Genomic DNA, 17672 nt, shown 5'->3' on the forward strand with positions numbered 1-17672 from the left:
ACCCTGTATTTTTAAACCACGTTCACATCCCAGTTCTCACTGAGTTTTGTGACTGCCTGTGCTGAGACACCTTTTGTAAAATGTAAAGCTTGGGTTCAAAAGTGGGGTTACTTTGAGGTCAACTAAATGCTTTCCAGAGTAATAATTAACATACACCAGCCCCGCCCTGCATGTGGGTTTCTGGACTAATCATACTTCATAGGTTATTTCCTGCTAAATTAAAGGATAAGGCTATGGCTGATCAGACACTAGGTTCTGTGATTGTTCCCGTTTTACAGACGAGGAAGCTGGGTTTCCGGGAGGTTAATTTGTCCTTCTTTGTCGGTCACATGGTTACAAAGTGTGGGGCGTGGAGCCAAACTCAGGCCAACTACCACTGGCAAATGGACTTATTCATTTAATTCCTTTATGACTCTGCACGTGGCTGCTCTGTCTTAGGTCCATTATTTCGTGGACTTTTCTTTTTTTAGCTTTTTATTTTGTATTAGGGTATAGCTGATTAACAATGTTGTAATAGTTTCAGGCCAACAGCGAAGAAACTCAGTCACACATTTCCATGTATCCATTCTCCCCCAAACTGCCCTCCAATCCAGGCGGCCACATACCATTGAGCAGAGTTGTATTATACAGGCCTTGTTGGTTATCCATTTTAAATATAGCAGTGTGTGTATATCATGGACTTTTCTTAATGAAGGTGAGACGCATCTTTCTATTTTCCATTATATAGATAATGGAAACTCATTTTGATGGGAAGAGAATTTCCCAAGGTCGATTGGATAGGATTAGAAGCCAGACCAGGGGAAGCTGCAGAATCCTCGATATCATTCCCACATGAGGGGTCTGCAGACGTCTTCTGTAAAGGATGAGTTGGAAGGTGTCTTAGGCTTTGAAGACCCATGGTCTCTGTTGTAACTACTCAGTTTTACAGTTACAGCCTGGAAGCTGCCCTAGGCAGTATGGAAGCCAATGGGCTTACTGTGTTCTAATAAAACTTTATTTACAAAAAGAAGGTGGAGGAAGGTAGAGGCCCATAGTTGGCCAACTCCAATACTGTTCACTATGTATGTATGCTTCAAATCCATTTCCTCTTCTGACTGCATCTTTGACACAGTCTTGAAAAAAAAGAAAAAAAGAAACAGAAAAACTCCCAGGTGATGCAAATACATATTAGCATCTTTTAAAAATAATTTTGTTTATTTATTTGATTTATTTTTGGCTGTGCTAGTTCACTGCTGCTGCCTGGGCTTTTCTCTAGTTGCGGTGCGGGCTTATCACTGCGGTGGCTTCTCTCGTTGCAGAGCAGGGACTCTCGGGCACATGGTTTCAGTAGCTGTGGCTCCCGGGCTCTAGAGCACAGGCTCAGTAGTTGGGGTGACGGGCTTAGCAGCTCTGAGGCGTGTGGGGCCCTCCAGGACAGGGATCTAACCTGTATCACCTGCACGGGCAGATGGAGTCTTTACCACTGAGCCATCAGGGAAGCCCCATATTAACATATTCTTATCCCTCCCGCTTTGAAAAACCACATGCAATAGTATACCACATTTGCTTTGTTTACTTAATCACCTATGTCGGAGACCTTTCTAACACCAGTCCATAGGGTACTTGCTTCTGTCCTTCCAGCGTCTCAGTCCTCCACCACGTTTGTTTGACCAGGGCCCTGTATGTGGACCCCTGGGGCCACGTTACTGTTCCCAGCAGAGCTGCAGGTATTCATAGACTCTTTGGATCCTGCATGTTCATCGTTTCATACATGTGCAGGTCTTAGATAAATTCCCCAAGTGGCATCGCTGAGTCCAAGGGTACATGCATGTTTACACACCGCGTTTATACGTTTTTAGGCGGCCTAGTGCTGCCCTTGGAAAATTTTATTTCTGAAATAAACATCTAGGAGGTTATTAACTCCAAGTTACATGTCAGTCTGTCTCTAAGTAGATACTGGCCTTTTCTTTCCAGGTTTAAATGGAAGTAAGCCCTTCATTTCCTTAGACTGACTGAGCAAAGTGTCTTTAATTAGGTTTGCTGATGTCCATCCTCAATCTGAATGACAGCTGCACTCTTGTTAACATTGTGAAGGTTAGGGTTGTACAAAGCAGCTTTTCTACTCTCTCCTGTCAATACACACGCACACATACACACACATACACAAAGTATGTTGGCCGCCATTTGCTTCCACTTGAATTTATCACACTCCCTCTGTTCTTAACCCCAGCCCCAGGAGATTTGAAGCTATTTATATATATATATATATATTTTTTTTTTAATTGGAAGAAAATTGCTTTACAATGCTGTGTTGGTTTCTGCCATACAACAATGCAAATCAGTCATAATCATACATATATCATCTCCTTCTTGAGTCTCATGCCCACCCCCCATCCCGCCCCTTACTTTAATCTCCTTCAGCAGTTGGGTGTTACAATTTTAACTCCCAGCCCCTGGCTGTTCAAAGGGGTCCCCTTCCCCTTTCCAGCACCTCTCTTTCCTTTTGCTCTGCTGAGCTGTCTTCTTGCGTGGTGGGTGGTGGTGGATCCAGCTGGGCTCAGCTTTCAGGGGGTGTTTGAACTCCATCCTGAGCTGGGAGGAAAGGGTGCCAGCATTGGCCGAGGGCGATTCCAGCCCCAACTTTGACCTGTACTTTCACTGCCACCCGGGGGATGAGAGCCCTTTTCCCATCTTCCTGGGCCAGGCCTGCCACTAACTCTGGTGAAAGGTGGAATTTGAGCTGGACAGTCAGGATTGTTGGATGGCGGGGAATGCTCTGCTCTCCTCCCATGAGAGGTATTTTAATCCAGATGGTGGGCTGCCATGGAAGAGATGTAAAGACAGTGACACAATCAAGTTCAAGCTTTAAAAGTGTAGCACATGGGTGGAGACAGAGACCAGTTTATAGGCAGTTGTGGTTAGCTTAGACCTTCAGATCTTTTTTACCAAGGTGCTAGTCAAAGAGGAATCCATCTACTGTCTCCTTTTTAGTTGGACTGCTATTCTTTGAGATAAACAGTCTCTCTGGAAAGAAATAGGCTCCACAAAGGACCTAGGGTTGATATGATAGACTCAGGGCATGGGGAGGTCTGTGTGTTCGGACATTACTTCTCTGCCCTGGGAAAGTGATGAAACTGACCATCTCTCTTGTCTCTCCATAGACCATCACCGGCCTCCTGCAGGAGTTTGATGTTCAGGCAAGTAGAAGATGTGGCTTCCCTTCTCCCTCACCTTTTCTGTCTTCTCCTTTCCCCTTTCTTCCATGGGTTAGATCCGTGTTCAGACGTTAGGGCTAAGGGGAGAGATGGAAGCTGATTCCCTGCACTCAGCTCCTTCTCCCCAGAGAGAAGTGGGTTTGAGTTCTGACCAAGGAAGCAGGAGCCAGTTAGCCTCTGTGAAAGCCGGACAGAGATCCAGCAGCCCCTTTGACCCTGCAGAACTGGGCAGAGCTGGGAGGCATGTGCACAGGAAATGACAAGACGTTGGGTGGGCTTGGGACCCTGTGATGCGAGGGGATGGGGAAGCAAAGGTTTGATGTTCTTGGCTCCACATGGGAAAGTGAAACCAGCTTCTCTGTGGTCTTCCGGCTTCCTCTTTGCTCCGGTTTGGCATGGGAGCAAGATTGGGGGGGTGCCTCTGGAGGTTTGTCCAGGAACAGGCTTTCAGGAGAGGGGATTGACCTCTTTTGGCTGAGGGGTGGGTCAGAATCTCAGGGAATGTGAGTCTTGGACTCCTTATTCCAAAGCTGTGTGGGCCCCCACACTGTGCCGGGCCCTGGGGGGTGGGGCCAGAAGCCTGAGCACATCCAGGTCACGTGGGCTTCCCGGAGAAGACAGGGCCTCATACAGGCCGGGCGTAGGCTGGCATGCTCACCTGGCCCTCTGCTTGCCCATCACATGGGTACCCCGGCTTCCGCCCCATCCTGAGTCCTGCAACTCCATCATACCGTTCAGCTCCTTCCTCCCCACAAAGAGCAACTGGTCCTCCTGAATCTTGTATTTCAGTGATTGGCCTGCCATCCGTCAGAGGCTGTGTATCTTGGCATTGTCTTTGGAAGGAAGGGGAAAGAGGGAGTGGGGTTGGAAACACTGGCTGGTGTGAAGTCAGGGAGGCGAATGCAAAGAGCACAGGCGAGGTGCATGGGCTTTAGTGTGTTTACAGGTCATCCTGGCTGTTCCTGCAGCCCACCCTGACCCCGGGCCCCGGGAAACCCTGGGGAATCCGAGGTGTTGGTTTCTGTTCAGCCATTTGTCCTCTGAGGTCAACACATCCCACTGTGTTATATTGCCTGTTCAGAACACACCAATTGCACTATCATTGTGCACCAGGCCCTGACACCCAGGCAGACGTGGCCCCTGATCTCCGCAGGCACACCCCACTGAACCCCAATAGCTTTAGACAGCCCGGGTCACTGTCTTCATTCTTCAAGTTTAGGAAGCTGAGGCTCAGAGGTTAGGTGTGCCTGGTCCGTGGTGGCACAGCTAGTACTGTGCTCTTTGCAATTTGACCGTGAAACCTGCTTTCACAGCCTCCTGGTAGCGTCTGTGTCAGGGCCGTGAGCAGGAGGCCTGAGCAACGGTTAGCAGCCACCATGTCCATTTACTTCAGAGGGGCACCGGCTTGGCTTGAAGGGGGCTCCGTGAGCTGGCAGGGAAGCTCCCTGCCCGAGGGAGGTCCTTCCAGCCTGGGGCCCTCGAGCCTCTCTCGCTGTCAACGGGTGTCTGGGGCAGGCCACAGGGACAGCTTGGGCCGGGACAGGTCGTTTCCACCCTAGGAGTTTGTGGTTAAAAGCAGCTGAGTCTAGAGACACCCTCGCATCCTTCAGGAGCGCCTCCCTGACTCATCAGCCTGGGTTTACAGCATCGCTGCTGTCCCAGCCTCTCGGTACCCCTGCAGTGGATGCGCCCAGACCAGGGCTGGCATCTCCCCATGTTATGAATGAAGAAACTGAGCCACCCAGACAGTGAGACTCGCCACGGTCAGGCTGCAGCTGAGACATCGTGGCATCCTGAACGAAAGCATCTTTCCCCCTACCCTTTCTGAGTCAGGTCAACCGGATTTAATTCTAGCTGACATTTTCAAGGTATGTGCCTTTGAGCAAGTTACTCAGAACTTCTGAGCCTGTTACCCGCCATCTGTAACGCAACCGTAAGAATGGATGCTTTTGAGTACTAACTGTGTGCCAGGCAATGGCACCCCACTCCAGTACTCTTGCCTGGAAAATCCCATGGACGGAGGAGCCTGGTAGGCTGCAGTCCATGGGGTCACTAAGAGTTGGACACGACTGAGCAACTTCACTTTCACTTTTCACTTTCATGCATTGGAGAAGGAAATGGCAACCCACTCCAGTGTTCTTGCCTGGAGAATCCCAGGGACGGGGAGCCTGGTGGGCTGCCGTCTGTGGAGTCGCACAGAGTCGGACACGACTGAAGCGACTTAGCAGCAGCAGCAGCAGTGTGCCAGGCACTGTTCTAAGCACCCTGCCCTTATTTAATCAAATATGTTCACTTACTCTTCATAAGAGCCCTGGTTGGGGCAGGGGGGTTCTGCTATCGTCTTACTACAGATGAGCAGTGCCTTCAAGTCACACAGCCAAGGAGGCCCCCCGGATTTCATGTTCCCCTCTCTCTTGGATGTAACTCAGACTCCAGTGCTGTTCAGGGCTGTGTTTACTGCTCAGGAAGCAGAGGCCACGCTCTCTGCAAGAATGCAGGTTACAGGCATGGATGGATGTGTGGAGGTGATCATTAGACTCTGAAGTCTGGGGACCTCCTGAGCCACCAGCTCCCTCCAGCACAGGTCCCTGGGGAATAGGAGGAAACGTTATCAGACCTCCAGGCACACTTTCTCCTCTGGGGTCATTGCAGGTGGGAACGTCAGCCGGGTGGTCTTGGCTGAATCTGCAGCCCCTCTAGAGCTGGAAGCCAGGCCACTTGGTGGGCTCAGCCCACCTTTTGTGCAGAGGAACAGAGAGTGGGCCCTGGGATGGGTGGGGCTGCTCCCTAGGGTCTGAGACTTGAGCCAGGAGTGGAGGCTGTGAGTAACTCAGGCCCTGGGACAAAGGCTAGTCACCCACCCCCACCATCACCCGCTGTGTCTGGTTCCTCTTCCCACTGTGACTCAGACTATCAGCTCCCTGCCCTTCTAGGCCATCAGAGGGTGGGGGGGACCTGAACCCCTCACTTCACTGGCTGCTTCAGCACCCAGTACACAGACCTTGGTCCTCAAGGAGCGGAGGGACATGGCCTCCTGTTATGCTCTTTATTGGGCTGGTTTAAGAAGAGAATCGGGGCTGGGAAGTCACTTGGCAGAGGTCCCCCTGCAGTGAGAGGGAGGTGGCACCAGACCCCGGGCCTTCTCTCTCCCAGCTTTGAGAGCCTCCTGTTCTGCGTCACCTGATGCCACTGGCTTAGCGATGCTTCCTGTGAGCCGGGCCCTCTGCTAAGGGCTCCCCAGCCAGTATCTCACTTAACACCTCCACAGTAGCATAAGCAGAAGTGCCATTATCCCCATCACTCAGATGGGGAAACTGAGGCTAGAGGGTGGAACTGGGCATCACTCCCAAATCTGTCTAAGCAGAGAGGGAGCTTGTGCTCTTACTGTGTGGTCCACAGGCCGAGGTCTCTGTCTGTCCCATCCCCAGGCCAGAGCTCCGTCCACTGGTCTCTGTCTCAGGACACTGGGCATGTGGGGGCACCGGGGACAGTGGGAGGTAGATAGACTGCCTCCAGGCGTCCCGGGTTTAGCTCATCCAGACCCTCCTTCTACAGCGGGAGAAACTGAAGGACAGAGAGAGGGGAATCGCTTGTGCAGTGCTGTGCGGTGGGGGAGCTAACAGGGATGACATTGGATCCTTGTCTGGCCATTTCCCACCATTGTGAAGATAGGGTCCCAGGGTGGAAGGACTGGAAAGACGCAACAGCTACGGCAGCCGTGGCCCTGGTTATCTGGTGGGCTCCAAGGGCCGTGGGGCTGGAGCGGCAGTCCCAGGATCTGGCTGATCATTCCGGGCTGGGCTGGGCGGGGCCCTGGGCAGGGAGACGAATCTACTTTCTCTGTCACTGAAATGTCAGCCTTTGTCCCTGTCCCCGTCTTCCGCAGGAAGCAGCCATCAAGTCTGTGGTTTTGCCTTCCTGCAGCAGCCTTGTAATGTCCGTCTCCCCCAGGGTCGAGGCCACAGAGTCACCCAGACTCGGCGTATTCAAGAGCCAGGTTTGCCCGTTCCTGGCTGCCTGGCCCAGAGCAAGATGCTTCACCTCCCTTAGGCCTCAGTTTCCCCATCTGCCACATGGGGACCAAAACTCCAGCTTGTATAGAGGAACCTGGCGTGATGTTTCCCAGTCAGTGTTGGCCCAATAACACACCCGGTTTTTCCAACTGTTTTTTGTGTTGAAATACATATGTAACGTGGGGGTTCTCTGATGGCTTAGCTGCGAAGACTCCTCCTATAATACAGGAGATGCAGGAGACGCGCGGTCAGGACGATCCCCTGGAGGAGGAAATGGCAACCCACTCCAGTATTCTTGGGCTTCCCTAGTGACTTAGCTGGTAAAGAATCTGCCTGCAATGCATCAGACTTGGGTTTGATCCCTGGATCGGGAAGATCCCCTGGAGAAGGGAAAGGCTACCCACTCCAGTATTCTGGCCTGGAGGATTCCATGAACTGTATCGTCCTTGGGGTCACAAAGAGTCAGACACGACTTAGTGACTTTCACTTTCTTTCCCTCTCTATTATGCTTTAGCTCAAGATATTGAATATAGTTGCCTATACGGTATACGGTAGGACCTTGCTGATTATCCATTATACACACAATTGTATACATCTACTCATCCTAAACTCCCAATCCATCCCTCTCCCCACCTCCTACCCCTTGGCAACCCCCAGAACTCTTTCCATCTTTTTTTTCTTAAATATTTATTTGTTTAAGATGCAGCAGATGTTGGTTCGATCCCTGGGTTTGGAAGATCCCCTGGAGGAGGAAATGGCAACCCATCCAGTATTCTTGCCTGGAAAATCCCATGGACTTTGGCTATGCTGGGTCTTAGTTGCAGCATGCAAACTCCTAGTTGTGACACGGGGTCTAGTTCCCCGATCAGGTATCAAGCCCAGGCCCCCTGTATTGGGAGCTTTGAGTGTGGAGTCTTAGCCCCTGAACCACCAGGGAAGTCCCCAGAACTCTTTTCATCTTGCAAAACTGTAACTCTGTCCCCATGAAATACTAATTCCCCATTCCCCTCCCTGCATCCTCTGACAGCCAGCATTCTGCTTCCTGTTTCTAGGAGTTTAACTGCTCTCAGTACCTCACATAAGTGGCATCATGCAGGATTAGCTTGTTTCACTTAACGTAACGTCCTCATGTTTCGTCTGCACTGTAGCCAGTGTCAGCACACCATCCCTTTTTAAGCCTGAGTACTACTGCTCTGTTTTATGTCCAGGCTGCATCTTGCTTATCCTTTTACCCACCAGTGGACATTTGGGCTGCTTCCATCCTTTGGGTGTCGTGATTAGTGCTGCTGGGAACACAGATGTCCAGCATCCATTCATGACTCTGCTTTCAGTTTTGCATACATACCCAAAAGTGAAATTATTGGGTCCTCTGGTCATTGTGTTTGCTGTTCAGTCGCTAAGTGGTGTCTGACTCATTGCGAGCCCATGGAGTGCAGCACGCCAGGCTTCCCTGTCCTTCACTATCTCCTGGAGTTTGCTCAAACGCAGGTCCATTGAGTCAGTGATGTCATCCAACCACCTCATCCTCTGTCGACGCCTTCCCCTCCTGCCCTCAGTCTTTCCCAGCATCGGGGTCTTTTCCAGTGAGTTGGCTCTTTGCATCAGATGGTCAAAATATTGGAGCTTCAGTTTCAGCATCAGTCTTTTCAATGAATATTTAGGGTTGATTTCCTTTAGGAGGGACTGGTTTGATCTCTTTGCGGGCCATAGATTTCTAAAATTTTGGTCATGGGAGGAACCTCGAAGACGTAGTTTCTCTGTTCCCCATGAAGATAATTCGTTGCTTTTGTGTCACTTGTGACTGTTTGCAGAGCTCTGCCACTGGCTTCTGCCCCTGGCACAGGTGGGAGGCACAGCGGAGAACAAGGGTGGGGCCCACCCGTCTGCACCGGTGGACCTGAGGGTGGCTAGGGAAGGGTGTGGGGGGTTCTACATCCTCTGGACATCAGCAGAGTGAGGACCTGAATACCGCAGAGGACGAAAGCCTGGGCAAGGGGCCGGGGAGGCAGGATGAGGGTCATCAGCCTGGGCCGAGCCCTCCCACTGGATCCCAGAGCTCTCCTGGGAGCTGGAGGCATTTTTCCGACTGTGCTTGCCTTTGTCCCTTTCACAAACGCCTGCTTTGTGCCTGACATCATCTTCGGTGCTGGGGATACAGGGGCGAGTGTGACAGGCAGTGACCCCATTTCCAGGGAAGTCAGTTCTAAAGGAGTATATTGCTCAGCACTGTTCTGAGTGAGCTGCCCGTTTGGCGTTCCTGCTGCTCACCACGAATCCTGTCTGCCTCTGACAGATGGACAGCCTGAGTGCACAGAGATTCAGTCACTTGCCTGAGGTCACGGTGTAGGGGGATTGGGGATAAAGCTGGGATTGAAGCCATTCCTCCTGAGTCCTTAGAAGCCGAGGTGGGGTGGAGTGGGGCACCTGTGATCCATTGAGCAAGATGACAAATTGGGCTACCGTCGGGGCTTGGAGGACAATGGCGCAGGCTGCCGTGATGGGGTGAGGACTTCGGCTGAGGGGTCGGGAAGGGCTTTTGGAGCAGGTGACACTGGACTGAGACCTGAGGGAAACGTGGACTCCCGTGACAGAAGAGTAGGGACCGATCACCTATTCAAAGGCGACAGCACACGCAGAGGGCCCCCTGGCTCGGATTCTGAGTCTTCTTGCTGTAAGCTGCTGATAGACTCCACCTTACCGATTTGTTGTTTAGTCGCCGAGTTGTGTCTGACTCTGCGACTCCATGGACTGAAGCCCACCAAGTCCCTCCGTCCATGGGATTCTCCAGGCAAGAATGCTGGAGTGAGTTGCCATTTCCTTCTCCAGGGGATCTTCCCGACCCGGGGACTGAACCTGTGTCTCCTGCATTGGCAGGCAGATTCTTTACCGCTGGGCCACCAGGGAAGCCCACCTTACCAATGAACCACAATATTTGAGCTAAATCTGAGTACCAAGTGATGCTTTGTCAAGGTTGCTTCCGAAAAGATCTTTGGATAAAACTATATTCATTTGGATTTGGCTCCTGGATCCGGTTGACTCACAATGTTTATGAAGGTTTCCCACAGATTTCCAGCAGTCTCTAAAACCGTGGGTGTGAGTCACTTCTGAAGGGCATCCTTTAGAAGATTCATCATACTGTAAAGGCTGATGTTCTCTGGGTCCTGACGGGTTACGGCTCACAGCGCCAGGAGCAGAGACTGACAGCATCTTGCTCAAGGGTAGCTGATGGGCGTCCCAGCCCGGGGACTCGCCTGCACACCCTGACCTCAGATTCACATGGGCGCTCCTGCCTACGGTGGGCTTCAGCTTCTCTGATGAGCCAGGCCAGGCCCAGGCCTTCCCAGGTTCTTTTGTTGGAGTCTTTTGAGACTTGCACCCTCATGCCTGCCTGACAGATGAGGAAACCGAGGCTTTCCCATGGCCAAGAGCTGTGAAGGGGCCCCACTGAACCCAGCTCTGCCCCAGATCGACTCTGTCAACCAGGACATATACTGCAGGACTAACCCCCAGAATGGCCAATCTACGTGTTATGGACTAGGTTCCAGTTTACCTTTGCAATTTTTTTTATCAGAAAAGATCTGGCCAGGTAGCTAATCCAAACAGTGCTCCCGTGGGTTTATGTTTAAACCCTGGACAGGGACCTGATGTAAGGGCTGGAGCATCGATGTGCCTTAACGGCAGTCCACTTTTACATGTTCATTTAGTTGGTCCTTAAGGCTCATGGAATAGAGTCCCTTCTGGGCAGTTCTTGGCGGTTGAGTTGAAGGAGGCTGCTCTTCTTCACTGTGAGTGTCCCAAAGCAGCCAGTGTTATTTTTCGAGGAATATTTGGTGCTTCAGCATTTTAGCCAAATGGGGGCCGACTCGTTTCCTTTCCCAAAGTGGTCAAGAACTTTGTGTGTGTGTGTGTGTGTGTGCACAAATCAAAATACATACAGTTAGCCCAAAGGTCCTCAGTAAGAAATAGCCTCATGGCTGCTGTCTCAGGAGACGGCTTAGCCTCCAGAGCTGATGGCATCTGGGCCTTATCTCATCCTGGCTGATGTCACCTGAAATGGGCAGTTTGTTCTGGCCTGGGTGCTGTTTTAGGGCAGGTCGATGGGTGCCCGGCCAGGCATGTGATATTCTGCCAGCAGTTCTTGAGATCCTGCTCTGTCCTTCACTTGGAGGGGCTTTGATGCCCTCAGAGCGTGGAGCTGGGTGGGCTGCTGGCCTGGGGTGCTGGGGCTGCAGGAAGGAAGTGGTTTGATCTGGCTCTGCAGAGATGGGTCTGGCATCAGCCTAAGCAGTAGTGTTTGCAAATTTGATGAGTGGGGAAAGTGGAAGTACTTTGAGTTCTGGTTTATTTTCTTTGGCTAGAATTCTAGAATCCGGGACTATCGGAGCTGGCAGATGCTTACTGATCCAGCCCTGCCCCTTCTGCTGCAGGTGGGGAGGCTTTGTGGAAAGCCCCTGAGGCGGGGTATTGTGTCCGTCCATTGTCTCAGGGCTTTCTTGCTAAGGTGGGAAGTGACCTTTGCTTTGCAGGTAAGAGACCAGAGTGGAGATGTTAAGAAACTGGTCAGAGGGTACTACTGCGATAGTCTTAAAGGTGGTCCCTCTGTCTATTTGGGCGCTGTAAGAGCTGATGTCTCGAGCACTAGCTGTATGTCACACACTGTGCTGACCTCTTTTCCTGCATCATCTCACTTAACCCTCAAAACAATCCTTTACAAGAGGTATTGTTGGCATCCTTGTTGAAGGGACAAGGTCAGAGAGGGTGTAAGGGATTTGCCTAGGGTCACACAATGATAAGTTAGACGGCAAAGCCTGACTCAGTCCCTCGAGCTGGTGGGGGCGGCAGATCTCAGCTCACTGCTCGTAGCTCCCCCCGCCCAGGGGCTGGGTCACTTCCTTTGGCCCCTCTTGGTGGATTTGCTCTTTCTAATTCCTTCCACCTGGATCTTTAGTTATTTGGATGGTTTGATTTGATGTGGTTTCCATGGGAATCTGTGTTTGTGTGCTCACCAGGGATCTCCGGGCAATGAGCTGATGTTACCCGCAGGGCCTGGGGGTGGAGGGGATGGAGGGGGCTGGGCAGGAGGGGTGGGGGCTGGAGGGTCTCCTGGGGTCCCTCTCCTGCTCTGGAGCTCCCAGTCTGGTGGAGCTGGGCCTGCCGGGGTGGGGAGGGGGTCTGATTCCCGCCTGTAGAGGAGTTGATTTCCGCCCCCCCATCTCTTGAAAGCAGATCAACTCACAGGGAAAATGGAAACGGTGACCTTTTACGAATGTCTTTCTTTGCACACAATTGCTTCTTGTTTTCCTGCCCCCTGACTGAAGGTGGGCAGAACTCAGAGGCTTGGAAATCCTCAACCCACCGTTTTCCGTCCCCGCCTGCCCCCAGCCTCACTTCCGAGGAAGCCGCTGAGACAGAGCGTGACAGATGGCAGTGGCACGCATCTGGGTCAGCGCCAAGTGAGGCTTAACCCCTCTGCCCTCCTCCCAGGTTTCCTGGGAACACTGTCCTGGTGGAGGGGTCAGGAACGCCTCGCCTGCAGCAGCCTCGTGGTGGGGCTCCTATCGGCTCGCCAGGTCTGTCCAGTCCAGGCCATCAGACTGACCTCGTGTACACGCCCATCTCCTGGTCCTGAGGAATAAATAGGTGTCCTGGACAGAGCGGGTGCTGGTCAGCTCTGCCTCTGCTAGCCCTGTATCTTCAGCCCATCGCCTGACCTCCTAGGGGCTCAGTCTTCTAACCTGTAACAATGGGGGCAGAAGCACTGTCCCCGAGGTGTCATGACTGTCGCACTCTGTCACTGCTTCAGACTCAGCATGCATGCCTCCTATTTTTTTTTAAAGATGTATTAGGATCTTTTTTTTTTTTTTTAGTGACTACATAAGCTATATTTTTTTATTAATTTGTTTCTAACTTCTGCATATTGGGGAGAGTAGGAGAGCAACAGAGCAATAAATCAATTTTAAAAAATCTGCTGTGATGCTGTTAACGGAACACAGGTTAGGCACCCTGTGTTCGGCTGCTTGCCATTCAAAAGCCAATCCTTGAGATACAAGGGTTGGTTGAAAAGGAAAGGTTGCTTTATTCAGGAGTCCAGTCTGGAGAGAAGGCACACTCATGTCCAAGAACCAACTCCAAGGATTCTGTTTGACTATAAACGTTTTTGAAAAGAGATGTATTAGAATCTTTTTTGTTTTATGTATCATTGGCTGGATGGCATCACCAATTCGATGGACGTGAGTTTGAGCACATTCCAGGAGTTGGTGATGGACAGGGAAGCCTGGCGTGCTGCAGTCCATGGGGTAGCAAAGATTCGGACACGACTGAGTGGCTGAACTGAACTGATCCTATGTTTTTGGTTGCACTAGGTCTTCATTGCTGCACGCAGGCTTTCTCCAGTTGAGGCAGGCAGGGGCTGCTCTTCCTTGTAGGCTTCTGTAGTTTTGGCACACGGGCTTCTCTGCCCCCTGGCATGTGGGATCCTCTGAGACTAGGGGTCAAATGCTCGTCCCTTGCTTTGGCAGGCAGATTCTTATCCACTGGACCATCAGGGAAGTCCCGCGGGCCTCCCTGTGCTCCATGGATGGCCCTCCTTCCCCTCTTCCTCTTTCTGTAATCCAAGAGAGGCTGTCCTCCTTGGAGACTTGGACTGAATTCCCAGGCCGTCGCCCTTTCACCCACTGCAGATCATTTCCTGACTGTAACTTCTTGACTGTTTCTCGATGTGATGACAACATTGAGGAAAGCTGAGTAATGGAGGGAGCATGACCTCTGTGAGATCTCCTCTTCTAGATGTCCCAGTGGGCCAGAGATCAAGACTTAGAGGCCCAGGGGTCTGTCCAGAATCTTCACTCAATGACCTGCAGCTGTGTACCTTTGGATGCCAGGCTTCAGCCCCCGGGACTGGCATTTGTCCTCTGTGAAATGGCTGTCCTAGGAGCACAGGGTCCAGACCTGGCTTTTTAGAGCTTTCCCAGAAGCAGATGGTGTCCTTCTGTGCAAATACGATTGTGTCTTCTACAACGCACCCCTCCTGTCAGTCTTCATAACTCACGTGCTCCTTACCCAATGGGCAGGGAGAGATCAGTGGCTCAGCCAGGCCCACCCTTCCCCACTGTGCGCCCAGGCAGGGGACTGGGAAGATGGGGGAAGGGTACCTTATTTCACAAAAAGATGATGGTGGGGCCAGCCCTTGGCATTTTCTCCTGAGCCTCTGTTCTCATGATCTGGCTTTCTCACCTCAACAAGCCTTGACTTAATGCTGCACCATATGAGCCCCAAACCAGCTTTCTTTGCCTGTTGTTCCCAAGGGTGCCTTCCATCTGCAGGCCGTGCCTTGACGGAGGCTTGCTAGACTGAGGGGAGGGGCAGCCCAGTGCGCCAGCTGACTTGGAGCCTGGGTAAGTGTGTCATCCTCTTAGAGTCCAGCGTGCTCAGCGTCTCCCCAGCGCCTGCTGAGCAGGCGGATTATGGAGGGAGGTGGCGGCAGCAGAACTCAGAGCTCTCCTAGATCATTCAGCCAGTTGACTTAAACCCTGGGAGCTGGTCTTTGTAGCTTGACAGTAATTGTCTCTGGAGAGGCAACTGGAACAGCTAGCCTGCAGAGAGACATTGCAATGTCCAGTCCCTACCACGGTTTTAGTCTTAGGAGCATCTCCATAAGCAGATGGGTTTGTTCTTGACTTTGGTTTACGGCTGAGGGAAGGAATTCTCAGAGAAGTCTGGTAACTTGGCCAGGGTCGCAGGGTGAGTGTAGCATTGGAATTAGTATCATCGAACACACAGTACCCTAAAGAGGGTAAAGTTTGACATTTGTGCCGACCCAGAAGGACTAGTACAGCAGACCATAAATGTCACCCGTCTCAGACTTCCTCCAGCTTCCCGCTCTGTCATCCTGAGCATGGAGGTTTTGTCCTTATGCTCATAAGATCACTGCTGAATCCCCAAGCATCACATCTGTGTTCCAAGTAGTAGGCAGGTAGATGGGTGAAAGGAAAATCTCAAAAGGCCAAGTCTGACTCTTTAAAAAAAATTTCTCCTCAAAGCTCCAGAAACTTCTGCTGACATTTCAGCCAGAACTGAATCTTCTGACCACCTTTGGCTACAGTTCAGTTCAGTTTAGTCGCTCAGTCATGCCCAACTCTTTGGGACCCCATGGACTACAGCACATCAGGCTTCCCTGTCCTTCACTAGCTCCTGGAGTTTGCTCAAACCCATGTCCATTGAGTCGGTGATTCCATCTAACCATCTCATCCTCTGTCTCCCTCTTCTCCTCCTGCCCTTTCCAAGCATCAGTCTTTCCCAGCATCAGGGTCTTTTCCAGTGAGTCAACTGTTCGCGTCAGGTGGTCAAAGTATTGGAACTTCAGATTCAGCATCAGTCCTTCCAATGAATACTCAGGGTTGATTTCCTTTAGAATTGACTGGGTTGACCTCCTTTGCATAAATCTCTAAGCACCTTCTCCAGGCCAGACCCTGTGGAGGGCAGAGTCACCCTTTCTCCCTGGAAATCTGCAGGCCGTTTGGGGAGGTGGCTAAGAAGCAGATACATGCCACTGGAAAAGATGCGACAAGGAAGAGGACATTAACTCCTCTGCCCTGAGTCCTGTCCAGGACAGCCCTCTCTCACCTGGCTCTGTTTCCCTGTCCAAGGTTATCTCCTCTGCTGAGGAACCCAGGGTGGGTGGCTGCCTCCTGTCTTACAGATGGATCTCCAGTGTCTCAGAGGGCTTGGGAAAAGGCCGAGCTTGGGTTTGAACCCTGATGCCCCAAGCCAGTGGGGACACTGCCCGGCCTGGCCTATTTTTAGAGGGCGCCATGTGGGTCAGCTGAAGAGACAATGGAGAATGCAGCCCCCACAATGAACCATTGTTCCCATGGTGGCTTTAGAGCCAGGGCTGGGCCCGGCAGATGACCTGTGGCCCCCACTGGGGGCCGGACCATACTGCATCCTCTGTGGATTTTTCCAGCGCTTGTAATGCAGGCACTTAGAGGAAGAGAGGGCTGGGGAAATGAGGGACTCATTTTTGGGGGGGCATAAGGCTGGGACCCATGTGCTGAGGGCAGGCCTGGGTACTAGGAGGGAGCCTGGTACACCCAGTACCATCCCCTGTAAAGCACTCACCCTCCCCAGGAGGCTCTATTATACTTCCCATTTCATAGAAGCAAGGTACAGCCCAGGAGATGCTTCAGGTGTCTTCAAAGAGGAAGCCTTGTGAGACCTTGCATCACTCAGACAGAGATGGATGGAGAAGGGAGAGAGTTTTTGTTAAAAGCACAGATAATGAGCTTTTCTGCTGTCAAGGTGGAACCTGAGAATTGGGGTGTATTTCTTTTTTTTTTTTTTTTAATTTTTTGTCCCCGGTAGTGAGCGGCGGCCTCCCGCCCACCCCATCCACAGGGCCTGGGTAGGAGTGCGGAGGGGGTGGGGTGTATTTCTTTATTTTTGAGTCAAGGTCTTCAGATTGGCAACCACTGACCGCAAGGGATGGGATGGGTGGGTTTCCGTGGTCACCCCCAGTCCATCTCTGCTTCTGTGAGTGATTTCTGTAGCCAGAGAGACCTGCCACTCAAAGCCCAGGACCAAATGAGAAGCTTCTGCAAACCGCAGTGGCACGCGCTGGGTGTCTGCAGGCAGTAATTACAGCCACACCATGGCTTCACGTCCCACATGACAGGCCCGTCTGTCTATTCTCTCCCCAGGAGCAGGACATTGAGACTTTGCATGGCTCCATTCACGTCACGCTTTGTGGGACCCCCAAGGGGAACCGGCCCGTCATCCTGACCTACCACGACATTGGGATGAACCGTAAGTTCTGAGGAGTTCTGGGTGAGCCAGTTCCCCCCAGGGCTGGGGGACACAGTCAGCTAGGAAGGGCGGCTGTGGGGGCATCCAGATCTTTCTCTTTTGCTGGGACTTCCTGGAGCTGTTCTGGGAAGAACTCTCACTATGGGTGGTGCTAGTGACAAAGAACCCACCTGCCAACGCAGGAGACCAAGGAGATGCAGGTTCCATCCGTGGGTTGGGAAGATTCCCTGGAGCAGGAAATAGCAACCCTCTCCAGTATTCTTGCCTGGAGAATCTCACGGACAGAGGAGCCTGACGGACTATAGTCCACGGGGTCGCAGAGAGTTGGACACGACTGAAGCAACTTAACATGCAGGGGACTTCCTGGAGATGTTCTGGGAAGAATTCTTGCTACAGACTGGACAAGCCTGGAGTGCACTGCCCAGGGGCCTGGAGAGGCTGGGAGCTCAGGAGCCCTCTGCCGTCAGCATGTGTGACAGGGACTGCTTTTAATGAAAGCATGCTGTAGATTTTCGTATTTTCACAGGATTGCGTAACCACCAACACAATCCGTTTTAGAGCAGTTTTGAAAAGTGAAGTGAAAGCGTTAGTTGCTCAGTCACGTCTGACTCTTTACGACCTCCTGGACTATCCCCTCTGTCCATGGAATTCTTCAAGCGAGGAT

The 17672-nt window shown here is 51.9% G+C and overlaps 1 protein-coding gene across 2 annotated transcripts in view; it reads left to right on the forward strand.

Annotated features, from left to right (window-relative positions):
* The window catches only part of NDRG1 (N-myc downstream regulated 1), a 56234-nt gene that overhangs the window by 12956 nt on the left and 25606 nt on the right, over positions 1 to 17672 (forward strand). Inside the window, exons 3-4 of one of the 2 annotated variants that reach the window (XM_061438540.1) lie at positions 3141 to 3176; positions 16903 to 17008. In XM_061438540.1, the coding sequence (XP_061294524.1) occupies positions 3141 to 3176; positions 16903 to 17008 (142 nt within the window). The remainder of the gene's footprint in view (positions 1 to 3140; positions 3177 to 16902; positions 17009 to 17672) is intronic. The other variant, XM_061438541.1, reaches the window with a different exon arrangement.

Source organism: Bos javanicus, chromosome 14, assembly GCF_032452875.1.
Source record: "Bos javanicus breed banteng chromosome 14, ARS-OSU_banteng_1.0, whole genome shotgun sequence".
Lineage (NCBI taxonomy): Eukaryota > Metazoa > Chordata > Mammalia > Artiodactyla > Bovidae > Bos > Bos javanicus.